We start from the raw sequence: 26778 nt of genomic DNA, 5'->3' as shown, positions 1-26778 counted from the left end.
ACCGATTTTTCATAATATGGATTCCGATTCTCGTGTATCCCTTAGGGAATTTTTATTTTCAGGCCCAAAAATTAATTCAAAGGAAATAGTAATGAAGCCAAAATTGTTGTATTCTCATGACGCATTTCAATGAAAAAATACATCAAATGACCATTTTTAGTCAAGTGAGAGAAAAGAGTTATCATGAATCCGATTTTCTCCAAGGCCAGATCGCAGTGTAGCTTGCCGAGAGAAGATTAAAAAATGGGTGTTTGATAAGAAAACGTCGTTTTTATCATCATCTCTTTTATCACCAATTTATGGTATAACGAATAAAAATGAACAAAATGTACAGTTTAAAAAATATTTTGCTTATATATGAAAATATAATAGAGAGAATCTCAAAATCTACACAAGGCAATGAGTTTAGGAGAAACGTACTATGGCGACGTCTAGCCGAATCACCTTGGGGAAAGGATACGGGGCCAATCCGTAACAGGACTGACCTTTCCTCAGAGAGACTACACCAGCCGTTTTAAAACAAGGAATCGCCTAAAGTTGACACGAGTGTATATATATTTACATTTTTTGTCTCTAAGTTTACTTAGGCGTATAAACTTTCGCGAATTTTAGCCCTTTTCGCGAAAGTAAATGCCTTTGAAAATTCCCGGATTTATTCTCGCGAAAAATTCTTGACAAATAAGAAAACCTGTAAAACGTAAAATTTTGAATTAAGATGTAAGATTTTTCAGTCTGTTTAAGTATTTGTCCCTCTAAGCCATTTTTTGATCAATTTTCACACCAAAAATGGCCTAAAAGTAACAAATACTTTTTTGAATTCAATAGACCATTTCATAAATTACGTCACGAACATCACTTGCCTCGTTTTGAGATTATTGCCAAGGTGATCAACTCCCAGCGGATTTTATTAAAACTACTTTCTATTCGTGAAATAATCATGTAATATCTCAAGGGACATAATCACCATGGTAATTGTTTGAATGCGAGGCAAGTGATGTTCATGACGTAATTTATGAAAAGGTCTATTTAAACTGTTATTCTTGACTAATTAATGACTAATTAACGAGGCTTCTAAAGCATAAAAATGCTATACATACTAGTTTTTATATTGATTTTGGAGCTTTAAAGATTTTCAACTTTTTCAATAATTTTTCACGAGCATAAACTTTTGCGAGTTGCCCTCTCAAGAATTTTCAAAGACATTTACTTTCGCAAAAAGGTCCTAAATTCGCGAAAATCGCGAAACGTTCTGTTCGCAAAAGTTTGTACGCCTAAAGTATAATAATCACAGGATGGTTTTGATCCTACATTTAACATCTTTGAATAGATTTATACCAAAGTTTCCATCTTCTTCTAGGGGATTGAATTCCAGATCTAGTAAATTTTTAATTTCATTTGACCTATCTGGAAGGTTAATGTTTTGAACTTCAACAATTGAGTGGTCATCATCAGGCATTATTCCGAGAGATGGGGAAGGGTCTACACCAAAGTTTTCACCTTCACCAAATTGTGATGCTAAGTATGTTCTCACGCCTCTTTGATTTTCTTTGTTCTTATCCATCATTCCAAGCAGCCACAACTGATATGGAGTCTGGTTTTTCTCTGTAGATAGCTGGTGATTGTTCCATGCCTCTTTGAATTCATTTAATGATCTCTGAATAATTGGTAGGAAGACAAAATGCAGGGCATAAAGATCAATTTCAGAAGACATATCTAACTCCAAGATTTCTTCAAGATGGTAAAAAATAGCTTTGAAATGACTAAGAACACAGTGGGTTGTGTCATAATGAAGACGTTCAATCCTTTGATTGTGAACTGATTTTCCTTGAATATAAGCACCTTCATAGCCTTGTTCTTCCCTCATAAATCTGAGAATACCAATATTTTCTCCGCCTTTATCCCCTCTAACTCTGGCTGATAGACCATATTTTTTTACCCCTTCCAAAAATCCAGACAAAGTTGTTTACAGCATAATTATTTGAGGCACAAATAAGTGAGGTGATCATCCTTGAAAAACCATCGATACAGCCATGGATAACTATGCCCCAGCGAATTAATTTATGGAGGCCATCGTTATGCCAGAAGCTGTTGGGACCAGGAACACTGTATATCCAGCGTGGATTTTTTTCCAACCACCTTGTGACACAATTAAGAGGATCTATGATGTGAATACTCTCCCTGACTTTCCATCTTTGAACAGTTATTCCCTTTGCACGAAGAAACCCAATTACCATTCTTTCTCCAGCAAGAGGGTGATTGTTTTTTATGTCCTGTACATGTGTATTAAGTTCATCACTTGAAATGTCAGAGAAACGTTCATTATCAAAATCATAGCCCATTTCTTTAAGCCTCCTCCAAACTTTTGTCCGATCAACACATAGAATTTTAGCAATTTGATTCCATTTAAAATGATAGCTCCTTAATGCCTGAATTTGAGCAATGTCAATAATAACAGATGGTCTTCCACGTAAACCAGTGTATTTGAGACTTGCAGAATAATTGCTAAAATCTGGTTGTTGTTCATTCTGAGAGGATAAATGTTTTTCCACCCACAAGTCTTTAAGGGCAATCAAATGAGGTTCAATATCATTTAGCTTTTTCTTGTCTTCTAAACTCATTATTACATTCTCTGATACATTTGATGTGGAATTTAAGAGCTTGACTGTGCTTATAGCAAAGTTCATTCTTGATAACATATATTTACAAACTTTCTTAGTAGGTTCATTGAATCGTCTGTCACTTTCATCAGTTAGTCGTAGGATATGATCAAACAATTTATTTATAGAGTTTCCAGAACTACTCATTTCTACATGCAGAATTTTCAGCTTCTAGGGCACGGGATATAAACTAAAAACCGACAACACTTTAAGCTATTCAGTTTTTACATCTGGTAAGAAAGAAAAAAGTTTGACAAGATATTGCAAACTTTCAGTTCAATTTTTTACAACCCCTTTAGGGGAGTTTATTTAAAACAGTATATAGTTTTTCGAGAGCTTTCAGATTCTGTAATTGGTTTTGGCCTAAAATGAGTTTGAAATTTCCATAAAAATGGGGCCCTTCGGGCTTTAGCCTAGGTTTTCCCTAAACGGGTCCAGAAATAAGGGCTACCCTTAATTTTTTTCTGAGCAGCCCTTCTAATATCAATCCATAGATAGAGTATTAGGCATGCCTGGTCCAAATTGGGTGCTTTGTTCCAAATTTGCACAATAATTACACCAATCTGGCCTACTAATTGGCAACAAGACATTCATATATAAAGGTCCATAGCCCCGGGCGTGGTATTAGGTTTATGAGGTAACGGGTATGTCCGAGCGGAAAATCGAAAAGTGACCCATCCTTTGAGAGCCAATGATGATTTTGGGACCCTTTGAGACTTTTTCCTAAATTTTGGTCAAATTTTTTGGAAATCGTGACCCTTTGAGAGAAAAACTTTTTGTTTTCGTGATTTTGGGACCCTTTTAGAGACTAACTTGTGAATTTATACCCGTTATAGAGACTTTTGAGGAATAAAAAAAGGTACCCTTATGGCTCGCACATACCCAGCACCTAAGTACCCCCCCCCGGGTCCATAACTATAAATCAAACCCTGTCAGTCAGGACTAACCGCCTAAATAGGAACAAATTTTTCGAATTCACAAATATTCCTATCTAGGATATAGGTACTTATCTAGGAATAAATTTTATTCTATCTAGGATATAGGTACTTATCTAGGAATAAATTTTATTCTAAGGTTAGAATATTTTAGAAATTTTTATTTTACACTAAAACTAGAAAAAATTGCATGTATCAATTATTATCTATGTCTTCATTTAGGTATTTTCTAACTGTTTTCCAAATTTCAGAAAGATTCATCAATGCAGTATTGAGTTATTGCATTTTTATTTCCACTATTCCACTGCTTATTAATGGTCTATTTACACATCAAATCCCGTTTTAGTAAAAAGAGCCTTAAAATGTTCCTATTCAGGATATTTTTTACAAAATCTAAGATTTTCCACCCTTCCACCCACCAAAGGTGCTGATTTTTGGAAGAAGAAACCACTTTGTATTATTACAACTATTAGTCATAGCTTGAACATGCGATTTTGTTTTGAAATGAAAAATTTGGAGAAGAAAGAAAATGTTCAGAGCTTAGAATAAAAAATATGCCTAGATAAGTACCTATATCCTAGATAGGAGTATTTTAGAAATCAAGAAATTTGTTCCTATCTAGGCGGTTAGTCCTGACTGCCTCTGTACACTGACCGGCGACACATCCCCTTACAGGGGCGTATCTAGGATTTTTAGGATACCCTGCAAAAAAGATTGAGCTATATATAGTGAATCAGCTATATATAGTGTCTAAGGAGGGCCCACCATGGTTGGGCCCGACGGGTCAGAAAATTTTTGAATTTCGACCCTCTAGATTGGCTAAAACAGCCACCTTTTTATGCCCAATGTACCATGAACCACAGATAAAGAATTAAAATTCATTTCATTTAAACACAAAATGAAGCTGGTAAAACTTTTTGGGTTAAAGAGTTTTAAAAACCAAAGGGTGGCCTCTAAAATATGGAAAAAATGAAGGAAAGGGAAAGGAGGTGTAAAACATTGGCAATTCATTATATCAATGACAAGAATCATAACTATCATGAATTTTTTAAGAACTTTTTGAACTTTACACAAAAAAGTGAAAAATGATAGCAAAATAATACAATAGCACACAAAAGATTATAAATTATACAAAAATCTTTATCTAATCGTGATAATAGCATTAACAATAATAGTAATATTTACCAAATTGTCTAAAAAATTTTAATATAATTTTGATTCTTATTATGTCAAATTTATTTATCTTATTGCTGCCAAAATGTGACTTAATAATTTCAAGCAGATTGATAATAATAGCCTTTTGCCATTTCAAATGAAAATTTAGAGAAAAAGAGCAAAACTATTTTATTCAGACTGCTCAAGAACAAAGTATTTCATTAGAAAATTGATTAATGTGATGCATTAAAGTATCCAAAACTAGAATTTGTACTGAAGCTGAAATCTCTATAGTTGGTTCATCTTGAAATTGTAGTCTAACCCCATTCTTGTGTCTTGTTTGGAAATGTTTGCCAAATCAAGCAGGGAGTCCTGTACCAGGGGTAAAAAGCCCCCAATCTGAATTGAAAACAAACCATTTGTCATCAGAAACTCATTTGTTCATTGTACTTCATTATGTACATAATATAATGCAGCATGTTTTATGTTTGGTATCGAAATTCCTGAAGTTGTTGTGTTATAAATTTTATACATTATATATATACATTATGCATCCAAACTCATTTGCATTGGCAATTACATGTCAAAATCAAATCAAGATGTACTTTCCAGAGATGATTTACATGACAAATATTGATATCCAGTTTACAGGAAAAATTTTGAATCCAAAAACTTCCAAGAAACTAAATGTTAGGTACACATCATCATTTTGATTGAATTATTCCATTCTGTTGTTTCCTTAAAGTTAAATATGGTTCCACTCATCTTATTAGCAGACTTTGTCAGTGTTTACAAAGATTTCGTACCAACCACATGAAGGTGCAAAATAATCCATTGATCTAGGGGCTACTGGACAGTATGATAGCAAGTAAGCTGAAAGTATATAATGAAGAGGGAATTAGGATCTTTGCAAGCTACACCTACATTAACAAACACAAAACAACAAAATTTAAGTCAAACGACAACTGGACAACCAATGAAATTAATCTTATATAATAACCGGCTGACTGTGGGTAACCGCCAACCACAATGCTTCATGAGTCTATCTACTAAACTTCTTGGATGGGTTTTTTTGGTTCTGAGAATAACACTTACAATTCAGGAAAAGTTCTGCACACGTGCAAGACATCAAAGTGAATCCATCAAAGAATTTTTGCCCACAAGATGGAGAGAAATGGAACTGTACAGTCAATTTCCATTTGGAAGAGAACTAAAACAAAATAGAGAAATCATTTTTAAGATTGTCGTGCAGTTTTTATGACCAGTACTTGACTGGCAGGTGCTGGCCCGCAAACTGAACATAGTCAAATACAATCTGTTTGTGTACCTCAAAAATAGTGTGCGAAAAACCCACCCAGCTTTTTCTCTCCCCAGAAAGATTTTTTAACCGGCCAAAACATATTAAAAACATTAGGGTGTCAAGGTCCCCAGAATCACAAAATTTTCAATGTTTTTATTTTTTTTCTCTTATTTCAAAATAAAACCACAATAGGTTGGTTGTCCCTTTGCCTCTTAAATTGCCACATATTCATCTCCTGTCGTCAACCTTTTCTTAGCCAGAGTGATTGGGGCCAAACAAACAGTAGCTACGTACCCCGATTGATGAAATATCTTAATATAATATAAATATTTCATGATTGGCCACTCACTCACCACTCACTCACCACACACAACAAGTGGTTTTGTTGATTACCAAAAATTATGACAGGTCGTAGTAGGCCATAGGCAGATAAGTAGAGAAAGAGGGGGAAGAGAAGCATTTTTCCTGCAATTATCAGATTGTCAGATTATAATTGATAACATGCAGGCATGAAAAATAATAGAAAAAAATACCACATACCTTACAGATTTGACTTTCCTTGTTGCAATGGATTTCAGAAGATAACCATAAGAAGAAAAACAAACATTGAGATGACCTTGATGGCAGCCCTCAGATGACGAATTTGGAGAAGATCGAATATGTGCAGGCTTCAAATTCTTCAGAATTTGCGACAAAATAGATAAAATCAGGACTGTCTATTCTGTTTTTTCTTCTCCAAGCATCTAAAGCCATTTGACGAGTCTTGACTTTTAACGTTTTGACACTAACAGCCATCAAATCCCGGGCAAACCCTGCATTTTGACCTCATCCAGGTCTTTCTGCAAAACTTTGCAGGGTGCAGGCCTGCAAAACTCTTTTGTACACAAAATCTAAAATACAGACTCGAATTCACGCTTCTTGTAACGCGACTTGATAAACAGTTTTGTTATATTTACCGCGGACTTTAAGTCAGTAAAATAAATCTAATGACACTAACGAATGATCCGGAAAAACAACTCCGGGTAGGCTAAAAACAAGCTGCGACAAAAAAAACTCCGGAGCATACCCTGCGAGTGCATGTTTTGCAGGGGTGTCGCACCGCCCCTGACCCCTTTTTGTCCAAGTACCACCCCCTGGCCCCAGGAATTAAACCTTTTTGCTCAAGTGGTCTCAATGGGCTATTCCATTTTCAAACCACACCATCAGGGGTATAGACAAACTTTTCCAAGCAAGGAGGTCTGAGCATTGGTTTTCCAAGGGGTTTTTATTCCTTTTTCAGATTTTCCAAGAGGGTTATTGAAGGTTTCCAGCAGGGGGTTCTCTATTCATAAACTGACTTCAATACTTCCAGATGATCTCAATCGAACGGAATCGACAATCGAACCAATCGAGCAACATTGAATGCAATAAATCGATTGAAATTTGATTGTCGAACGCAATCAAAACTCAATCGAATATTACCGCTATTTTCAGATTCGATTGATTCGATTCCGGGGGGGGACTAAGGTTGGTGAATGAGGGGTATGTGCGGACGGGACCTCCGAAAACCGACCCTTAGAGAGACCAAATTTTAGTGAAAAAGTGACCCTTAGAGAGACTTTTTCGAAATATTTTCTCTGATTTTCAAAAGTTTCCTACCCTTAGTGAGACTTTTTTGTAATTTTTTCTCTCAAAATCAAAATTTTTTTCTAAAAATCGTGATTTTTCCCACCCTTAGAGAGACTACTTTGAAATTTCCTGATTTTTGTAACCCTTAGAGAGACTTTAAAAGGTGAAAAACCCGACCCTTACCGTCTGCACATACCCAGCACCTATTTTTGCCTAAGTACCCCCCCCCCGGGATTCGATTGAAGACATCGAACGTAATTGACGGACATCGAACACACATCGAACGCTAAAATGGCAATCGAACCAACCGAACTTTACTTAGAATCTCAATCGGTCGATTTGGTTCGATCGTCCATTCCGTTCAATTGAGATCGTCTGGATACTTATTTTCATCCCTCTTTTTTAAATTTCTCTTTCCAGAAGGGGTCTACCCCTGATTTCCAGGGGATAATTTGTTATTCAAAGTTTCCAGGGGGAGGGGGGTAGTGAAAAAAGATATCAATACCCCTGTATAAATTTTAAGGAATGGCCCAATCAAGTCATGATGCACAAAAGGGTCTTCTTCTCATTGTCAGATTAAAGTAAAATGTGAGGTCTTTGTACTATTATCCGATCAAGAAACTGAAGCCTTACCAGTGAAAACTTAGCGGTTATCCCTTGAAATTCGGTTGTATTTTCAAAAAAATTTCGAGCAAACCAGACTCTTCTTTCGACTACCTGCACGTGGTGTAGTTTGCACAAGAACCCCCAAAATGTAGCGCACACGGGACGGAGCTAGCCTTGAGGACTGGGCGTTAGCCTGCGAAAAATTTACGTCATAGATTTTCTAGGTCTCAGTCTTTTTTTAGAAGCGCGAGAAGTTTAAAAAAACTTGAAGCGAAAAGTTTAAAAACATTGAAGCGAAAAGTTGGAAATTATTGAAGCGAAAATTGAAAAATTTTGACACGAATAATTTGAAATTATTGACGCGAAAAAATTGAAAAATTTTGACGAACATTTGGAAAATTTGGACGCGAAAAAATAGAAATTATCGACGCGAGAGGTTGAAAATATTGAAGCGAAAAGTTGTAACGTATTGACGCGAAAGAGTAAAATACATTGAAGCGAAAAGTTCAAAAAATATTGAAGCGAAAAGTTGGAAGTTATTGACGCGAAAGTGTTAAATACATTGAAGCAAAAAGTTAAAAAATTATTGAAGCGAAAAGTTAGAAATTATTGACGCGAAAGGTTGAAACTATTAAAGCGAAAAATTAAAAATTATTTACGCGATGAAGCGAAGATCTAGCTCATTTCCCCCCTTTCGTTATTTTAATTTTGCAACGCGCGGCACGTCATAAGCAGTAGCGTAGACAAGAGGGGTGCAAAATTTGTGTAAGGGAGCAGATTTTTATGATACTGTTATTTATCTATTCAATATATAAAAAAAAAAATTATAGTGTCATAAAAATCTACTCATCTAATTTCGCGTCCATTTTGTCTACGCTCCTTGATAGATGATCAGAAAAAGATAACTCATGTAGTTCCATCCAATGCGTACTAAATTGTTAGCTCATATTTATACTATCAAAAGCCCCTAATCTTTATGTTTAAGACTAGTAGTAAAAATAAAAGACTGTGCTAATACATAAAAAGGAAGAGTAAAAATTAGCTGGATAGTACTAACTTGTAAGAAGACCCAATCTCCAGTCTTCACAGCACCAGTGATCAGTTTTTCTGCGACAGGGCCTTGTCCTTGACCAAGTGAAATGGCATGAATTCTAAAAAAGAAAAAGGGAAAGGCAAGAGTTAAAAGATTTCCTTGACATGACAATCTGAAACTCGTTCAGGTAGACCGGACGAATTTCTGCAGACATACCCAAAGGTTTCATGAATCTTCAAACTGCAGTCAATAAGTCAATAAGTCACACATTCTACAAAGAAAATCATATGCTATTGAAATTTTACGCCTGGTGTACTAAGCATTATTCTATAATTTTCTTAGACTATGAGATTATAAGAAATTAGCACTAATATTTTTTTCGAAAGTATTTGAGTATTTCTCATTGATGGGGAATGAGAACTCGTTCGAATAATAGAAGTTAGAATTAACAATGGGCTATTCCAGAAAAAAATTGTAAGGGTTACCCCTATGTCGAGGAGGTCGTTTTCGGGAAAGGTGGACCCCTGGATTTTTTTTTCAATTTTTCAGGACCGCCTTGGATTTTTTTCTCCTTTTTGGACCACCCTGGATATTTGACCCCGCTTTACTTACCATCCTGGATTTTCCACCTCATTTTACTGACCAACCGGGATTTTCACACACGAAAAGCCAGACCCTGGATTTTTTATTTTTCAGACCACCCTGGACGTCACACCTCCACGTCCTCAACACAGGGGGTACAGACTATTTCTGGAATAGCCCAATGAATTGATGCTAATACACACCTCTTGGTGTAGTTCATTTCTTTGGCGAATCTGAGGAAAGCGTTCATTGGATCAGAACCAGTGGATAAAACAAAGACCAACGGAATGGTAGATGACATATCTTCGTAAAGGATTTGAAGATCCACAGCTGGACTTTCCACAAATTCTTGACCTTGTTGAACACAAACAAATTCAGTGATAGCGAAAGTGACTTTTTCTTCTCTGAATGCTTTGATAATGATAAGCCGTTGGAAATTGGTAAGTTCGTGTTCAAGGCATGCAACTTCTGGTGATATATCGGTCGTGTAGCTGTCACATTGTTCTGGGTTGATGTCGACCTACAGCCAGAAATTGAAATTCTTAAAGTTTATTTATATATTCATCAACCCAGTCATGAAACGATGACGAAGACCATTCAAAATCGATCGAGATAAAAAATGGTTTTAAAGCCAGTTGGCAGAGTATGGCAAGGCTGCATTCGAGGAAAAATTCGGAAATACCAAGTTCCGCAAGAGCACACCTGATAAATTTTGGTCCGGACAAGGTGCACCTATACCTCGGAAATTGGCCCAAAAAGGCAAAAATTTGCTAAAATTAGCTGCACATGAGGAGAAAATAGCGAAACTCAGCATTTGGGGTAAAAAAATCGTCTGCACTTGCACCTGAAAACCTCAAATTTTGCACTTGTACTTGACTTTTTCCGAGTTGTGCACTCGAGATCTCAAGCAAACGTGCCACACTCTGCAAACTGGTTTAAAAGTTTTATTTTCAAATAAGAGTGACACCGTTTGCTTACTCATCAATTTTAATTCACAAGTTTTTTCACATTGAATTGACACAGATGTGGAGCAAGATTGGTCAGAAAGAGGAAAAGAAAAACATTTTTTGCTTATATCAGCATACTATAACAATAGGCAGCCACTGTGCTGATACGAAATATGTATCTGATATGAAAAAAATTTTTTGTCTTCATGGAACAATTTTTCCAGATCACTATTGACTTCGACACTTTTTGAAAACTATCTTACCGAGATCTTTCCGATTTGACAATTGAAATGTTTGGAGGTGACCAATTCTCCAAAACCCTTCAGACTTGGTACATTTTGCTAAAAATGATTAAAAAGACAGAATAAGATTACATTAGTGTTTAAACAACGAGAATGACCAATGGGTTGCATATGAATAAGGGAAGTACTTGATACCGTTTTAAGTGTATTTTTGAGCCTCGTGAGTTTGAAAGCGTATGTCAAAAGTATCCAGAATTCCTCATAACACTAACTAGCCTAGCAAAAAAAAAAAAAACGAAAAAAGTAAGGGACAAACTGAAGTCTATATACTGGTATGTAGTTTATACCGGTAGTTTAGACTGACGTTATCCCGTATTGTCGTATTGTCATATAACAACCATATTTCTGTATTACATAGATTATAAACGACTATCCAGTCTATCATAACAGAACTCATTTACTTTGAATTTTTTTTTAAAGGGGTAAAGTTAAAAATGGTGAATTTCATACCTCTAAACTACAGCAGATTTTCCAGTCATGCTCGGTCAGCCAAGCCACTGCAGGTTTGGTAGGATATGAACCGTCTACACCTGAGCTCCCACGTAAGAAGTAATTCCACTCAATGTCCGAAATTTGACCAGCTTGTCGCATAATGTCTGTACAGATCATGAATGAGAATACCAGTTTATCTTTCTCGAACAAACCCCTATTGAAAGAAAAAAACATTAATGGAACAAGTTTGCCTAATTTTGAACCCTGGCAATCCTGGTCGCTCTAATAGTGATGTCATTAGTGTGGAGCTGGAAACTTATTACGTTAGTGTGAAAACCATGTCGTAACCATTGACTTCCAAGCTCGAAGGGCTAGACTCGAGACTCCTGGATAGGAAATGAAGCCACTTATTTCCCATTCAGAACTTCCGCGCGTGGTTTTTACACAAACGCCGGATTGAAAGTAAATTCTATCGCTAGATTAAAAAAATGCAGTCCTTAAAAACAAAGGAACCACTAGATACAATCCGTCGTCATGATTGCGGCGTGTTCTAGGCGCGTTCTGGACGGAAAATAATTGGCATCACTTTTTCTTGCCTGGGAAAGGTTAGAGATTATACTCTAGCCCTTCGGGCTTTAAACTCAATTGTTATACCTAACCGAAGGTTGAACTTGTATCAAATGACCAAATTAAATAAAAATTATCAAAATAACCAGTTTAAGAGAAATGGAACGTTGCTTTTATATTAAAAAGAAATTTCCCCAAACAAAAGTCTTGTTAGAATGCGGCTTTAGGTTAAACCTCTTGGGAAAAATGACTGTAGTACTCAAAAAATGCATAGTGTCCTCCTGGGTTGGTTCCCCCTACTAAGAATTCAAAATCTTCCCGATTCCCCCTCTTTTTTATCCCCCATCATATTTAAAAAATTTTTCGGTCCCCCTTTTTTTGTTTTCCCCAGTTATTTGACGATTTTGCGGTTCCTCCATATGGTTAACACAAAAATGCCTTAAATCAAGTTTTAAGTTTTGGTAAAAGTTTTATTGATAAATTGGTTTGGTTCAAGTAAGATAATTTTATTGGTTAAACAGGTCTTCTACGAGATTACCTTGAGATCAGTGAAGTTCCCCCAATCAAAATTTCCAAAATTTATGGTCCCCCCTCTTTATTCCCCCATCAAATTTCAAATTTTTCATTTTCCCCAATACCTTAAAGAATGAGGCAAAATCAGAATCCCCCTTTATAAAGGGAGGGGGGCACTATGAAAGGTTGGTTACTTTCCCACAACCTTGGCGTTTAAGGATATAGAAAGAATATATTCTCATCCCAAAATAATCGAAAAAGAAAGCCTACATACCTGGCAACATTAGCATATACAGTGGAGGTGCACCGAGCCAATAATAATTCTAATCGTTCCTCAAGCGTGGCGACTTTCGGTGAATTTTCAATACATGTATTGAAAAGCTATAAAAGAGGGGGTATCTAAAGAATCCTACATTCACTCAAAATAGACAAAATGAACGACAAATTTCGCCTACGAATTCATTCCTCTTTGTTTATCACGGGAATTAACTACATATGGTTTAAAGAACGAAAAATTACGCATGCGTGTTACAATGCAGGAATCGTTAGAGGAACAGACTGTAAGGTTCATAATAAGAACAGGAGCTAAACCAGGTCAAAATTTTTCTTGAAACTTGACGGTTTAACTGGCGCAATAAATTAAAATAGTTACTAGTTAATAGTTACGAAGACAATAGACCGTACAGGAGTGTGAAAATGACTGTCAAAAAATCTAACAGTCAAAGGTAATTAATGTGATGCACTCAGAGATACAATCATTCGAGCCCAAAAAAAAATATTGAACTGGACCTCTTTGTGTTTTCAAAAAAAAAAAAAAAAAAAACCCACATTTATTTCACCCATACACCCTTTCTGTAAAGCCCGAATGGCTAGATGTCGTGCTTTAAGCTCTTCCAAGCAAAAAAAAGTGAATTTCGCAAATATTATTGGTGCTATTGTTTTTGAAAACCCGCGAAGCTTCTTATTGATCAAGCGATGAAATTCTATTTATAATGTCACGTGACCTAGGTAGGATTTCCTACCTAACCTCGGCACATTTTCCAGCCAAAGCACTACATCTAGCCCTTGGGGCTTTATAAATCTATGATTACACCCCCGTTTCACAGATCCGGTCAGACCACCACCCCACTGGCCGATCGCTCTGCAAGTAGAACAATCTTTGTCCGATCATATTCTTTTAACCCAACATGTACATAAAATTCGCTTTACCTGTGTGAAATATTTGAGTGAATATTGATACATAGGATCCATTTCAGCTAGTGAGGCCACTACAAAATACATGACCGAACCACGTGTGGCCACTGAACGGTATTTCTCACGAGCTGTCGTTATTTCTTCTTCCGTTTTTTCAGCTTCAATCAAACGGTTGGTGATGATACCCGACGTCACCTATAGTGTTGATAAAAGTTTAAAATTGAAATAAGAGTGATATCGTTTGCTTACTCATCAGTTTTAATTCACAAAGCTTTTTCACATTGGATTGACACGTTTGTGGAGCAAGATTGGTCAGAAAGAGGAAAAGAAAAACATTTCCTCGCTTATATCAGCAGGCAGACACTGCCCTTATATGAAACATGTGTCTGATATGAAACAGGAACACTTTAGTAAAAATAAAACTTTTAAAGCGTGTTCTAATTCATCTACAGTGTGTCCCGAATTAGACTGTACAACCTCAAAACGCCCAAGGGCGATCTTATCGTTTGTCAGCTGCAAGGTTAGAGAAATCCTGTGTTTCGCTACACAAAACAAAAACACATAAACGATTACTTATATAAAACAATAGATAGAGCTATTCTGTCTTTCTCAAGCAACAGTAGTTGATGCAAAATCTTTGCCTTCCTTACATAATAGACCACAGTTCGAACTCCGGTCTACCTTTAGCCGGAGACAGAGTAGCTCTGTGTAGTGTTAATGCCTTTTAAAGAAGAGAAAGGGAGAAAAATTTACCTTGGATTCATTGAGTGTGTTGATCAGAACTTCGTCATCTAGAATATTGCCTTCTGAGTTAAAGAGAAGTTTCAAAATACGATCTTCGATAGCTTTCAATTGGTTCTTATCACTGTTGATTCGAACGATCAATTTGTTTCGTTGTTCTTCGAGGTCAGGTCTTTCCAATCGAACGACATCACTAAGATGGTAAGAAATACGTTTTCGTTATCAAAAGCATTAGTATTCTAGTGGTATATAAAATTAAGTAAATAAGTAAGTAAGTTTGAAGTCGAGGGCGACCCGAAGACTTCCTTTTCTCTAGCTGTCTACCCGAAGGTAGGGGAGGGCGCCACTCCTTTCCCTGGATTTCTCCACTTACCCTTGACCCGTCTCTTTAGCTGCTCAGCGTCAAGCAGAGAGGCATCAAGGACCATTTTGGGAATATTTGGTATGACCTAGCTGGGGATCGAACCCACAACCTTGCGCACCGTAGCTGGAAGTTCTACCTTCATGCTACGGTCGCTGTAATATATGAAATCAACTATAGTCGAATCTCTCTAATTCGAATCTTTCTATATGTAACCCCGCTGGAAGATCGCGTAAAATACTCCCCGTCAGCCCAATCTTTCTTTTACTCAAAGAAAATTCATGATTCCTTGAAGAATTAGAGAAAGTAAACTGTAGTTTTATGGTGCTGTACTTTTGCTTAAACGCTTAAACCCACAAAGCATTTAGGACAACTTTTTAGATAAAGGCGAGGGTATCAAATCACTTCAATATTTAACGTTTTGATGACTGATTGATTCGGCTAAATGACTCATTTTTGGCTTTGGAAATAAATGAAATAGACTTACCCTAAAAGCTGGTCTTCCAAACCCGATTTGGTGACAGTGAAATTAATGATAGTGACTTTGATGCAAACTTCTGGTAAATAATGAGGATTTGCCATCTTGGTGGTCATGTAGAATCGGAAATTCTTATCATAGTCGACATCAGAATCACCAAGTCGAATCAAGAGCCGACCTCCCGACATGAAAGTTTGTTTCAACAGAATCGGTTCTAAGGACGGATCTAATGTTTCCCCGATTTCTTCACAAAGGACAGGCATTCCGATTCGGATACAGTTCTCAAGCGTTCGTAAGAAATTCCCGTCCGTTAATTTGATGACTTTTAATCCGTTTCGTGCTTCTTTGGTTCTGATCCAACGGTTCGCTTGATCTTGTGGATCGATCATAAGCGGCCATCGGCGGCCGCGCGTCACAAGGATGGCATTCTCAATAGATAACTAAAGGATAAGGGAATTTTGATATAATAACTCTTCAGAATTGAATATAAAATGGTTGACCTTTGGTAACAAAGACGTTCAGAACGTATATTAGAAAGAAGTAAACGTGACAATATTCTTAGAGGTGATTAAAGGGGAACTTAAGCGCCTATTAAGGCTTGGGGACACAAGAAGGTTTTTTCGCGTTGGTGCAATGCAACATGCTCCACAACATGCTCCGTCATTCTTAACTTCAATTTCTAATCATTGATGTATATATTGTATATGTATGTATTTCATAAACACACACTTTTTGAGATGCAAAACCGGTGGTTGAAAGACCCTCTTTTAGCACACAGTACAGCCAAAATGGCACTATAACTTTACACAATTAATACACCATACAAAACTTACACTGTCTGAAGGGAGCCCATCAGAATTCCATTGTCGTATTTCAAAGGGATCAGCTAAGACGTGAATCAAACTGTAGTCATCAGAAGCAGGGATACCCATTTCTTTACAACGTTCAATCCATGCAGCGATCAACTGAAATGGAAAAAGGAGGGAGATTCATGATATTGATAGCGTTTTATATCAAACTTTGTATTGTTTAAAAATTCAATATTAGAGGCAAATACCCGGCCTTTTTTGGGTTCTTCCGTATTAAACATTTACGTCATGAACATCATGAATTAGTTTTGTTTTAGAAAATTCTCTGCATTGAAATTGTGCGTCAAATTGACATACTTTAAGGCGATATTGTTAAAAAAAAGTATCAAATTTGATACAAATGCTTATTGACGCCATAACTCCTTTAAAAACAATACAGTGCCCTCAAAATCAAATTTTCATTTTAGAACGGAGAATTGATTTGACGCATCGAGTTTGCATAGAAACCTTCGAATTTTTTTGAGTTTTGAGACGGGAATATAACTCTTTGAAGAATACCTCGTTAAGACGAGACAGAAGAAGAACTTTGAGCATTAATAATGAGTTGGAGAAATTAAGGTCCGATTTTACCTCTTTTCTATAATTGCTTGTGAAGGCACCAAAATAAGCCACACATGCAGCAGCGACAAAGACGTTACCAACAACATTGCCAATGTCCACTTCAAATGCCTTACGGGAAAAAATAGATGCAGTGTATTGCGTAAAGAATTAAAAAATACATTTGCAATTATAATAGACACTGGAAAAACAAAACGAACGATTTTTGCAGATTTCTCATGTCCAAGCCTTGTCCACAGCAATGACATTCTCTCCTTCCACCATTAAATGAATTTTCGTAGCAACTTAATTGCCTTTTTCAACAAAATTCACTTACCGTATTACTTCGAATGAACGTCTGGGCGTTTTCGATTTTAGGAGGGGGCGTTTAAAAGAAGGGGGCATTTATTCGAAGTAATACGGTATACAATTTCGAAATGTGCACTCTAGTTGTGCTACCATGTAGAAACCATGTCAGCATAATATAAAGAGTAATTCCCTGAGAGTGGTTTTCACATGTTAGCAGAAAAAAAGTGAATGGACCTTAGTTCCGGTAACCGATTCCATTTTGATTGTCTGTAATTACTTACGGCGACATTTTCAGTCCATCGTCCTTGTTCATCGCCTAAAGCTGTGGTCAATTTTGATGCACGTTTCAATCGTGCAGCTGTTTGCGCTATATTATGCGTCAAGGTGTCCTTTTCGTCAACACTCTGCTTATATGTTGCTTCAAGCTCAGCAATCTAAGAGAAATTGAAAAAAATGTTTGATTTTAGAATTTTTATCAAAAGTCAGCTTGAACTATATCAGAAATTTTAATAAAACTCCGAACGAGTAATTTTATTGCTGTTGATAAATTTTCACAGTAGCGAACAAGCACTGCACGCGCTTGAACACAGGGAAAAACACTAAAAAATGCGTTGATAAAATAACCATAAAAGTAGGCTAAATTTGAATGAAGATTCCAAGATCAAGTTCTTAAAATATTTCTTGATTAACATTTTAATCAAATTCGATATCGACTCATACCTTAGCTTCAACAGCAGCAAGTTTGTCTTGTTTTTCTTTCAATACAGACATGACTTCGTCCAATTCTGATTGTGCACCTGCCAACCTGAGTGAAAAGAAGGATGTGTCAAGGTGTGGTAAGGATAGCAAAAATCTTCATCCGTAAACCCCGCAAAAAATGTAATGAAATGGTCCCTTAAGAATAGAATATCTTCAAAAAGATTTCAGAGATTTGCTTAACGGATCTAAGAAAGTTTTAAATTGTTGTTCTGATGGGGAAAGTCTTCTGTTATGAATTAACATGTGTGCACACATGGTATCTTACTTATGGATATTTTGTGACATTGTTGAAACAAAAAGCTAACAAGTAGGGGGCCAAGCCTGGGGTCCCGTGACATCTTTTTTTACAACCTAACCATTTTTAGTCCATTTCAAAGAACAGTATATTATAAGATATTTTTGAGAGGGAGGACGTGGATTAGGCCCGGGAAAACTTTTTGTTAGGCAAAACTGCAAGGGAAAACAAGGGGTAGGAAAATAACTGATTTTCAAAATTCGACATAAACGAAAATGATTGGTACCATCTGAAAGAGCATGAAATTCTGAGCAAAAAAAATGTATAACATCAACTCTCTGACTCAAACACAAAAAGAAATACAGCCTCTTGAAGTTTAAAAACATACCAACGTCAGTACGATCAAGATAAGATTTGAAGTCGAATCACAGTAGAGCTGACAGTTAGTTGGTCTTAAAGTGTAGTAGGGGGTCACTACAAGCCAAGAGATTCAGTAAAACAATACCTTTGTCGTTTTGGCTCCACAGTTTTCAATACTTTGGCATAAAGATCACAAGCTCTTGCCCACAAACACATTGATTTACAAGCCTATAATAGAACGGGGACAATGAGTGTTTTTACATGCCTAAAATAAGGGGACATTACGTTCCGTTCCACAAGCATAAAAAATGTACGAAGAGTATTGGATTTTTCAATATTTCATAAATTTAAATAAAATCTGACCAATTCGATTCCTCAGTATCAGATTGAACGTCTCTGGACATTCCAGTTGAAGGAAGAGCTTAGTTGTTTGGTTTCTTATATATTATATTCATAGTGCTTGATAAGAGCTAAATTTAAGACAAATTAGGAAACTAATAAAGCTATCCAATCAATTACAGGAGTCATACAAGATGTTATAGACTAGTAGAAAACGCAGATTATACTTTAGATGATTTTTCAGCAATCTCTGGCAAGAAGTTTGGATTTTCGATATATTTCTTCAATTTTCTGAGTGATGAATCTGGAATGTTGTCCTACAAGCAATAATAAAAATCAATAAATCAAACCGTTCAATGTCAAAACTATTACAAAGAGTCCCTTTTAGCCTAGTATCTTGAAAGTCTGGTCGTGCATGCTAAATCATTTTCTGATCCAGTATATGAAAATCTCGTAAAAACAGAAACACTCTTAACTAGGACAGATCACATAGTTTGCAGAGGGGTATGAACCCCCCTAGGTTTATTTCATCCCCCCTATATACCCATCCCCCCCTTTTGTAATGAAATCTTATCCCCCCTTTTTTTTTACAGAAAATCCGTTTCGAAGGAAACTCGCTTTCCCACCTACCAGCAAAATTATCAACAAGAAAGAGTATGAAGTATTATAGTCACGAGCCAACAATGACAGAATAATTTGTATTTGATTAGAAAATTGACCAAAATTTCCAAACCCCCCCTTTTTTATTTAATCCCCCCCTACATTCCCATCCCCTAGTTTTTTCGGCAGATCTCGGTACCCCCCCCTACAAAGGCTCTCCAGAAAGTTGGCATCCCCCCTATTAAAAAGGGGGGGTGCAAACTATGGATCACCCATTTGAAATAAGTTTCAGAAAAGCACGGAATTTCTTTAGGTTACTATCTTAATCGAGGGATTAATTGCCACAGACTAAACCACTAAAATAAACTAATAGATAAAAAAAATTGAAAACAGTGTTTTAATAATCTTTCTCGTAAAATACTATTCTTACCTTGTCAAAATCGATCAATCTTCTCAAGAAATTCGAATCTCCGAGCAGTGTTTTAGCCGCAGCCCAATCAGGTCTAATCAAATCAACAACAAAAAAACATTACAACAATGATGCCAAACAAAGTTAGGAGTTAAAAGGAGTAAAGGAAAAATCCAAACCAAAAGCAAGTTATTTCTGTCATTTGTTGATAGACTCGAGCTCTAGTTACATTGCCATATGATATATTATTGCCATGATATGCGGTATTATTGTCTGGTAATATATTGTGTAGTGTATTTAACCTTTAAGTCTTTGCACTGACTTTGTAAAATCTTTATAATATTTAAGAAGAGTGAATGATTGACTTACTTCGAACCAAGTAAAATACAGACAGCTTCCATGACAGTTTGCACCATTTCAGGTGGCTTTGTAAATACACGTAATTCAGAAATGTCCGCTTTGTCGAGCGAATCAAGTGCCTTTAAAGATAAGAAAAGGATATTTAGACAATGGTAGGGAGTAAACCCTTAGGAACCCTAACATCTTTCGTGGGACCCAACCGCATGCATATATGTAGTATATATGATTTTGAGAGTTTTTTGAGCTAGAATCTAGATCACACATATTGGAGTCAGGCTCGCTAGACCACAGGTTTTTTTAAAATACCCTCTAGTTTTAAAATAGGCTGAGTCACGAATCATTAAATAACAAGTCAGGATATCAAATTTTACAGCTAATTTAATTCAGTTGGCAAATAGGACAGTGTCTTAATATCTAGAGCCTAAGAAACTGCTAAAAATTAGTTCCAGTTAATAATGATGGTCAAAAACATTTATAATACTGAATACAGTGCTGTAACAGATTCCTCCAAAATTTGTAAATCACACAAACCATACTTGGAACCCTGGAATGGGCCATTCCATTTGATCTCCATACAGGGGGTGGACGAAAATTTACAGAGGGTCTAAAGGAGTGTTTTTTCATTTTCCAGAGGGTAAATAGTTATTCTAAAATTTCCAGGAGGTAAAAAACAGGTTTTAGTTCGTCCACCGTCACTTTAAAGTATAAAAGGTCGTCCACCCCCTGTATGGATTTTTAATGGAACAGCCCAATATGGATATTAAGGAAAATGAACAATTTTGCTAACCTTGTTAGCAGCTTCGAGTGCAGGAAGTGCTTCATCCAAATCTTTTTGAGCGTCTGCTGCAATGGCTTCAGTTTCTGTAGCTTTCTTACTGGCCACCGCTTCGTCCGCCATAACTACTTCACGTACCTAGAGGATGAGAAGCTTTTTCGTAAAGATGTTTTGTAGTTGGCTGTTTCTCAATGGGTGACGCTATTGATATAAAACCAACGGGTAGCCAAAGCGTAGACCCGAAGATCTTATATACAATGGTTTTCAAGAGAATTCAGTCTGATATTAGTTATTTCTTTTAAAGTCACATTGAGAGGAAGTCAGAGGAAGTGCATAACTATCTTCTTGTTGTCGAGACTAGCCTGGCTTTAATTTCACACTGAGTATAGAATCGCGTGTGGATTAAGGATAGCTTACACCCCAATACTCGATCAAGGTATATTGTAGTATAGAGGTATTTAAACCTTAATTTACGAGCGTCTAATAAAACTTACCATACTAGTAATTATCCATGTAATACTAAGTTTCGAAAAACAGAGTTAAGTAAGATGCTATTCAAGACTGTTTCTTCAGTCACCGGGATTTTACACAAAAAAAAAACACCAAAAATTCCACGAACCTTATCTGCTTCCGTTTGATCAACTTTTAATCTTTCCATCAATTTCTCGGTTGCTAATGATTTTTGTTTCAGCTCAGGTTCTAATGCCACTAATTCGACCTGCATAATAGAAGAGCGTATCAACAATAAAACTTCGCCTCAAATAAACTATTAAAGGCCGGTTTCCACTTTCGCGCGACATGAGCGAAAACTTTTTGACGTTTTTTGTAAGGTCATTGGTCGGTTGAAAAATGAAGCGATTCCATTGGTCAAAATTGACGTAACGGATGAAAAAAGTAGAACTTCCTTCAACATTTTTTCTGTTCGCTCGAAACTTTTTTATCAGGTAATCGTTTCTTCAGGCAAAAAAGGTTAAGAAAAAAACTGCCGCTAATTTCGCGCGAAAGTGGACACCGACCTTAAGCTAAGTTTGGCGACTTTATAATATTGGTCAAAGCAAGGCTTCTCATTTGAGAAGGAAAGGGCATTTTACATATTCTTGAAATTTTGGTGAATTATGCAGAATTTTTGAGACATCCTCTTTATACACATTGCTAAGACGGAAATACGTTTGAAACTCGAAAAATTTTAACACTAAGATATATTCAAGGAGATATTGAATTCATTACCTGCATATTATCAACGAGTTCATTGGTCTCCAAAAGTTTTTTCAATCCATTTTTCACACGATCTCTGGCGTTTATCAATTGTCTGAAAAACGAGAAAGTAAAGAAAATAATTTTAAATACAAAAGACAAGGATCAGACCAGACAGGCGTCAGGTTAAAAAGGTATAAAAGTTTTTATTTACGTAATTTCGCAACCATTATGGAAGCACAAGTTCGATTTCGTATAGGCCATTTCACAGTAGAAATGGATCATGGGTAATCAGGACAGATTGCGCCAGGACGGATTTCTATTGGCTAAACGCAGTAATCTTCAAAAGTTTTCAAAACTTTGGACCAATAGTAAGTCGTCATTAGCGTGCAGTGGTCCTGATTACCCATTACGTTTTGCGACTGTGAAATGTCCTATAGGTATTCTCTCTAGATTCGAACGTTTGCTTCCATAATGGCGGAAATTGCGTAACTTAACAAAACATGAAATACCACAATAGGAATTTTTTTAATGTGCTCAATTTTACATGTGAGCAAAAAACCATCCCGAAATAAAAATCAAGTCTACCTATTGTGATACATTATAAAGACCGCTCTGGCCTGAATTTTATTCATTTTGTATAGAGCCCGTAATCTTATATCGAAAGATCAGTTTTTACATCAGATCATTTTGTATAGAGCCCGTAATCTTATATCGAAAGATCAGTTTTTACATCAGACTCTACACCTCCTATTACTCGCACAAATGCAATCTGAGGATGCTTTATATCAACCTTAAAGTGTCAGGAGTCTGGGTTCGAAACTACCAGGAAGGAATAGCGTCAAGATCACAGATATGTAAAGCCCGAAGGGCTAGATTTGCGGCTTTTATCGAAAAGTGAAGCCTAGGTTTGGAAGGATTTCCTACCAAAGTCACGTGACTAAAATATGCAATTTCACCGGTTTGAGAGATGTGAAATAGCGTTTGCCGCCTACTTTTTGTGATCTCGCGCTCCGAAAACAATTAAAATGCTAGATCCTATCTATCGGCACGAAATTTAAAAAGTCAAATTTTTGCTTCACTTTTTTTTGCTGGAGAAAGCTTAAAGTTGCCTATCTAGCCCTTCGGGCTTTACAGATATCTGTGGTCAAGATGCCTCTCAAGTCATTGCATTGACATTTAAAAGATAAAGTCATTTTGAAGTCATTTTGAAGTCATTTCCTTGTAAATTCATTACCAGTTTCCTGTAAAGCCGACCGCAGCGTCCAGGGTTGATAGGTGTTTATCGTCTCCAGATTCACAAGCTTAGAAGATAATATATTTTGGATTTTCTGTGTAAGTTAGCCCTATTCATGCTAGGTTTTTAGGGGCGGTTCAAAACTAGGGGGGTTTGTTCCTGTACCACCCCTTAACTTTTGATCAAGTGGGTCTTTTTGGATGAAATTTGGCACGCAAGATCATTGTCATATGAGGTAACATTTGACAAAAAGTTTTATGCCCAAAATGAGCAAAAACCGAAAATTTCCTTTGTTCTTATAAATAGCAATTGTAAAAAAAGTTCCCTGAGCCTAAAATGGTTACTTTATCCTAAATATTCAATAAATTACGTTTTAAACGATATAGTTTTACATAAAAAATAAAGTTTTATGTGTCAATTTTTGTGTCATTTTAGGTGTCAATTTTTTTTTTTTTTGAAGCTAAATAAAAGTTAGCAATTTACAGAAAATTTCAAGCCAAAAGCTCTATTATTTCAGGAGCTATTAACATTAGTTCTACAACCGAACAGAAACAGCCCCAACAGCATATTACATACTTCCGTTTTTCATCCAACATGGATAAATATAGATTGATCAATTCAAGATAACTGGTGGGTGTGGTGTAATAGCGGCGCTTCAATTCATTGTAAAACCGCTCGGCCATTGAACTGACACTGGTGTGTATTTCAACGCACATCTCTGCTATGCTATGCTGTAAAAGAAGTATGCAAAATATAGAATATAAAAAAACCCTTGAATAATCTGGTTTATAATGAGCCCCCCCCCAAACGGTAACTCTGATCTCGATATCACGCAATCTCCGTCAGCCGACCTTAGATTTTGGAAGTCGATCGGTCGGTCGCAAAAATCTTTTATTTTGACATTTGAGGATTCATGAAAGTTTTGTTTATATTTGGGTAATTTGAAATGAAAACGATAGAGCCTTACCTAGTACATAAATCATTGTATAGTACACTTTTTTGGGACAGCAGAAATATAGAAATTATTAGAAATGTTTACTTACTTTCACTTCCTCATTTCCAAGATCAACTTCTTGAAAGAAACTTGTCGAAACACTCAACAATGCTTCTCTAGAATGGAAAGAAACAAAACCAGTAATTGAAAGCCAGATGGAGAAATTTTAAGTGGCCCAGTTGGTGCACAACGTTGTTTCGACGTTCATCTCATGTTTTATGGACGTTGTGAACATTAGATAAACGTTGAAACATCGTTATAAGCCAGCTGGGAGGCAAGGACTTATTACAGTGGTTTAGGCGTACAAACTTTTGCGAGCAGAAACTTTCGCGATTTTCATGAATTTTGGCCTTTCTAGCGAAAGTTCATGCTAGCGAAAGTTCATACTCGCAAAACTTTCTTAGAAAAACTATAAACTTCGAAATTGTAATAAATATAAAATTTTCAACACATTTCTAGCATTTAAAGCCTTTTTAAAGCCAAAGAACAACCGTTTTTATCGGATTCAAGGAACATTTGTCACTTTTTAGCCAATTTTCGCGAAAGTTTATGCTCACGAAAAATATTTTTCCTCAAATTCGCGAAAGTAAATTTTGCAATTTTTAGACCTCGCGAAAGTTTTTTTTACCTGGGCCATTCTGTAAACCAATCAATGGTACAACAATTGACAAGTGATGGAAACATACGACAACGTGTACGGAATGCTTCACCAACCGGACTCATGCATAATACTATGTGCAGGTTGTTCCGAACACGACCAATCAAATGAGCGAAAATGGCATCACTAGAAAGTAAGAAAGACGAGAAAGTGAATATTTCACAGTCAAAAGACTCCCTAGCTAATACATGACGTTGATGCAACAGGCTCGGATACAGAGGGAGGCTATAACCAATGGAGGAGAGTGCACTTTATTATCGTATTACCTTATATGGAAACTAATCACTCTCCATGAATAAGATAGCCTACCTCCTGTATCCGACCATGATGCAACGTCTAAATATTGTCATTTTGACTTAAAAATTTGGTAAATGAAGAATAAACTAAAAAAATAAGGCATTATGTACTGGTCTTCCGCTATGTAGGCTATCAACGAATATATCATCAGGAAATTGCACCCCGGGGGAGGCACTCAGGCGAAATTGGGAACGGGAACGTGTCACTGGTCAGGATTCTTTTTTTAAGGCTCTGAAGATATCTGACAGGGTCCCAAATTTACTAATTTTCAACATTTGTACCTGACAGGATCGTCTTTTGGTTATTTCAGACAATTTTCAGGGTGGAAATTAGAAAATTTTTCAATCACTTGTCTACATTTCATCACTTTTGCCACTTTTCAGTGTGAAATTGGGAATTTCTTTTCGATTTTCCTTCCGACAGGGTCCCAATTTTATCAAACATTCATATCTGACAGGGTCCGCTTTTTTAAACTCCAGCGGCACGCCCCCGTCGGCCGTCAGATTTGGGTGATTCAAAGTTTATAATGGAGAGTCTTTATTTTTTAGTAAGGCCGTTTTCAATTCGGCGGAAATTCCCTCGCAAAGTGCTTTCCACCTACTTTGGTTCATCTGCACATGCGTAATCTATATACAAGGCGGAACTTGAAGCTTCTTCGGCGGAAAAAAAAAAGTTGAGAAATTTCAACTTTTTTTCTTTTCCACTCTCAAAATGTCTCAAATTGAAATAAAATCGAACGTTTCAAATCGAATGTTTTTATTTTCAACCAATCAAATCGCGACAAGAATTAAAATGCATTGTCAGCTAAAAAAACATAAACAAAGAGCTTCCAAACAAAACGGCGTCGTTCTCTGACTACCAAGAAGATTCTTACCATCAGGGCTAAAAAAACACACTTCCATCACAAATTTTAAAACCCCCTTAGATCCGCCCCTGTGATGATAGCTGCTTAAACCTTTTAACACTTTGTTTGAAGGTTTTGGGATCGGTCAAAATAAAGTTGTTATTAGAGTGCTAATACTGCACTATTCCATCTTAAGGCGATGTGATATGTTTAAAGGGAAATACAGTGGATTCTCGCCAAATCGAACTAAATCTTTCTATAATTCTTGTCAAGGGAAAACCCTTGCAATTAATACTCTCTAATTTCTCTGTAATTCGAACAAATCAAACTTCCCTTTTGAGTTCGAATTAGCGAGAGTTAACTGTAGAAAGTTTACCGAGCACTTTCAGGGATACCGGCTTCTTTAGCATGCGGCCGTGCTCCAATGATCATTTGCTCGTATTCTTCTGCTTCGAATAAGTTTGGTACCTAAAATAATGATTGTTGAAGTTTGGTCAAATGAGGAGGGCTACCCTCCCTTTTTGATTTGGACTTTTCCAGAAAAAGACAGGGCACACCCTGTCTTGAAATGCAGTGAATATCCATAAGGGT

General features: G+C 36.4%; 1 protein-coding gene across 2 annotated transcripts in view; it reads right to left on the bottom strand.

Moving 5' to 3' along the window:
* LOC136806681 (dynein axonemal heavy chain 6-like) overlaps positions 1-26778 on the bottom strand; it is a 93509-nt gene that overhangs the window by 11168 nt on the left and 55563 nt on the right. For both annotated transcript variants that reach the window (XM_067063265.1, XM_067063266.1), the window contains 23 exons: positions 26564-26655; positions 25017-25172; positions 24438-24504; positions 23971-24125; positions 22191-22272; positions 21583-21681; positions 20976-21101; positions 20198-20307; positions 19850-19922; positions 19047-19136; positions 18626-18708; positions 17847-17931; positions 17408-17560; positions 16851-16949; positions 16245-16376; positions 15421-15851; positions 14585-14765; positions 13847-14026; positions 12912-13018; positions 11576-11771; positions 11087-11164; positions 10080-10396; positions 9319-9412 (listed from right to left, as the gene is read on the bottom strand). In XM_067063265.1, the coding sequence (XP_066919366.1) occupies positions 9319-9412; positions 10080-10396; positions 11087-11164; positions 11576-11771; positions 12912-13018; positions 13847-14026; positions 14585-14765; positions 15421-15851; positions 16245-16376; positions 16851-16949; positions 17408-17560; positions 17847-17931; positions 18626-18708; positions 19047-19136; positions 19850-19922; positions 20198-20307; positions 20976-21101; positions 21583-21681; positions 22191-22272; positions 23971-24125; positions 24438-24504; positions 25017-25172; positions 26564-26655 (3186 nt within the window). The remainder of the gene's footprint in view (positions 1-9318; positions 9413-10079; positions 10397-11086; positions 11165-11575; positions 11772-12911; positions 13019-13846; positions 14027-14584; positions 14766-15420; positions 15852-16244; positions 16377-16850; positions 16950-17407; positions 17561-17846; positions 17932-18625; positions 18709-19046; positions 19137-19849; positions 19923-20197; positions 20308-20975; positions 21102-21582; positions 21682-22190; positions 22273-23970; positions 24126-24437; positions 24505-25016; positions 25173-26563; positions 26656-26778) is intronic.

The sequence above is a fragment of the Clytia hemisphaerica genome, unplaced genomic scaffold (assembly GCF_902728285.1).
Source record: "Clytia hemisphaerica strain Z4C2 unplaced genomic scaffold, Clytia hemisphaerica genome assembly, whole genome shotgun sequence".
Taxonomy (NCBI): domain Eukaryota; kingdom Metazoa; phylum Cnidaria; class Hydrozoa; order Leptothecata; family Clytiidae; genus Clytia; species Clytia hemisphaerica.
This window is presented reverse-complemented; position numbering and strand designations above follow the sequence as displayed.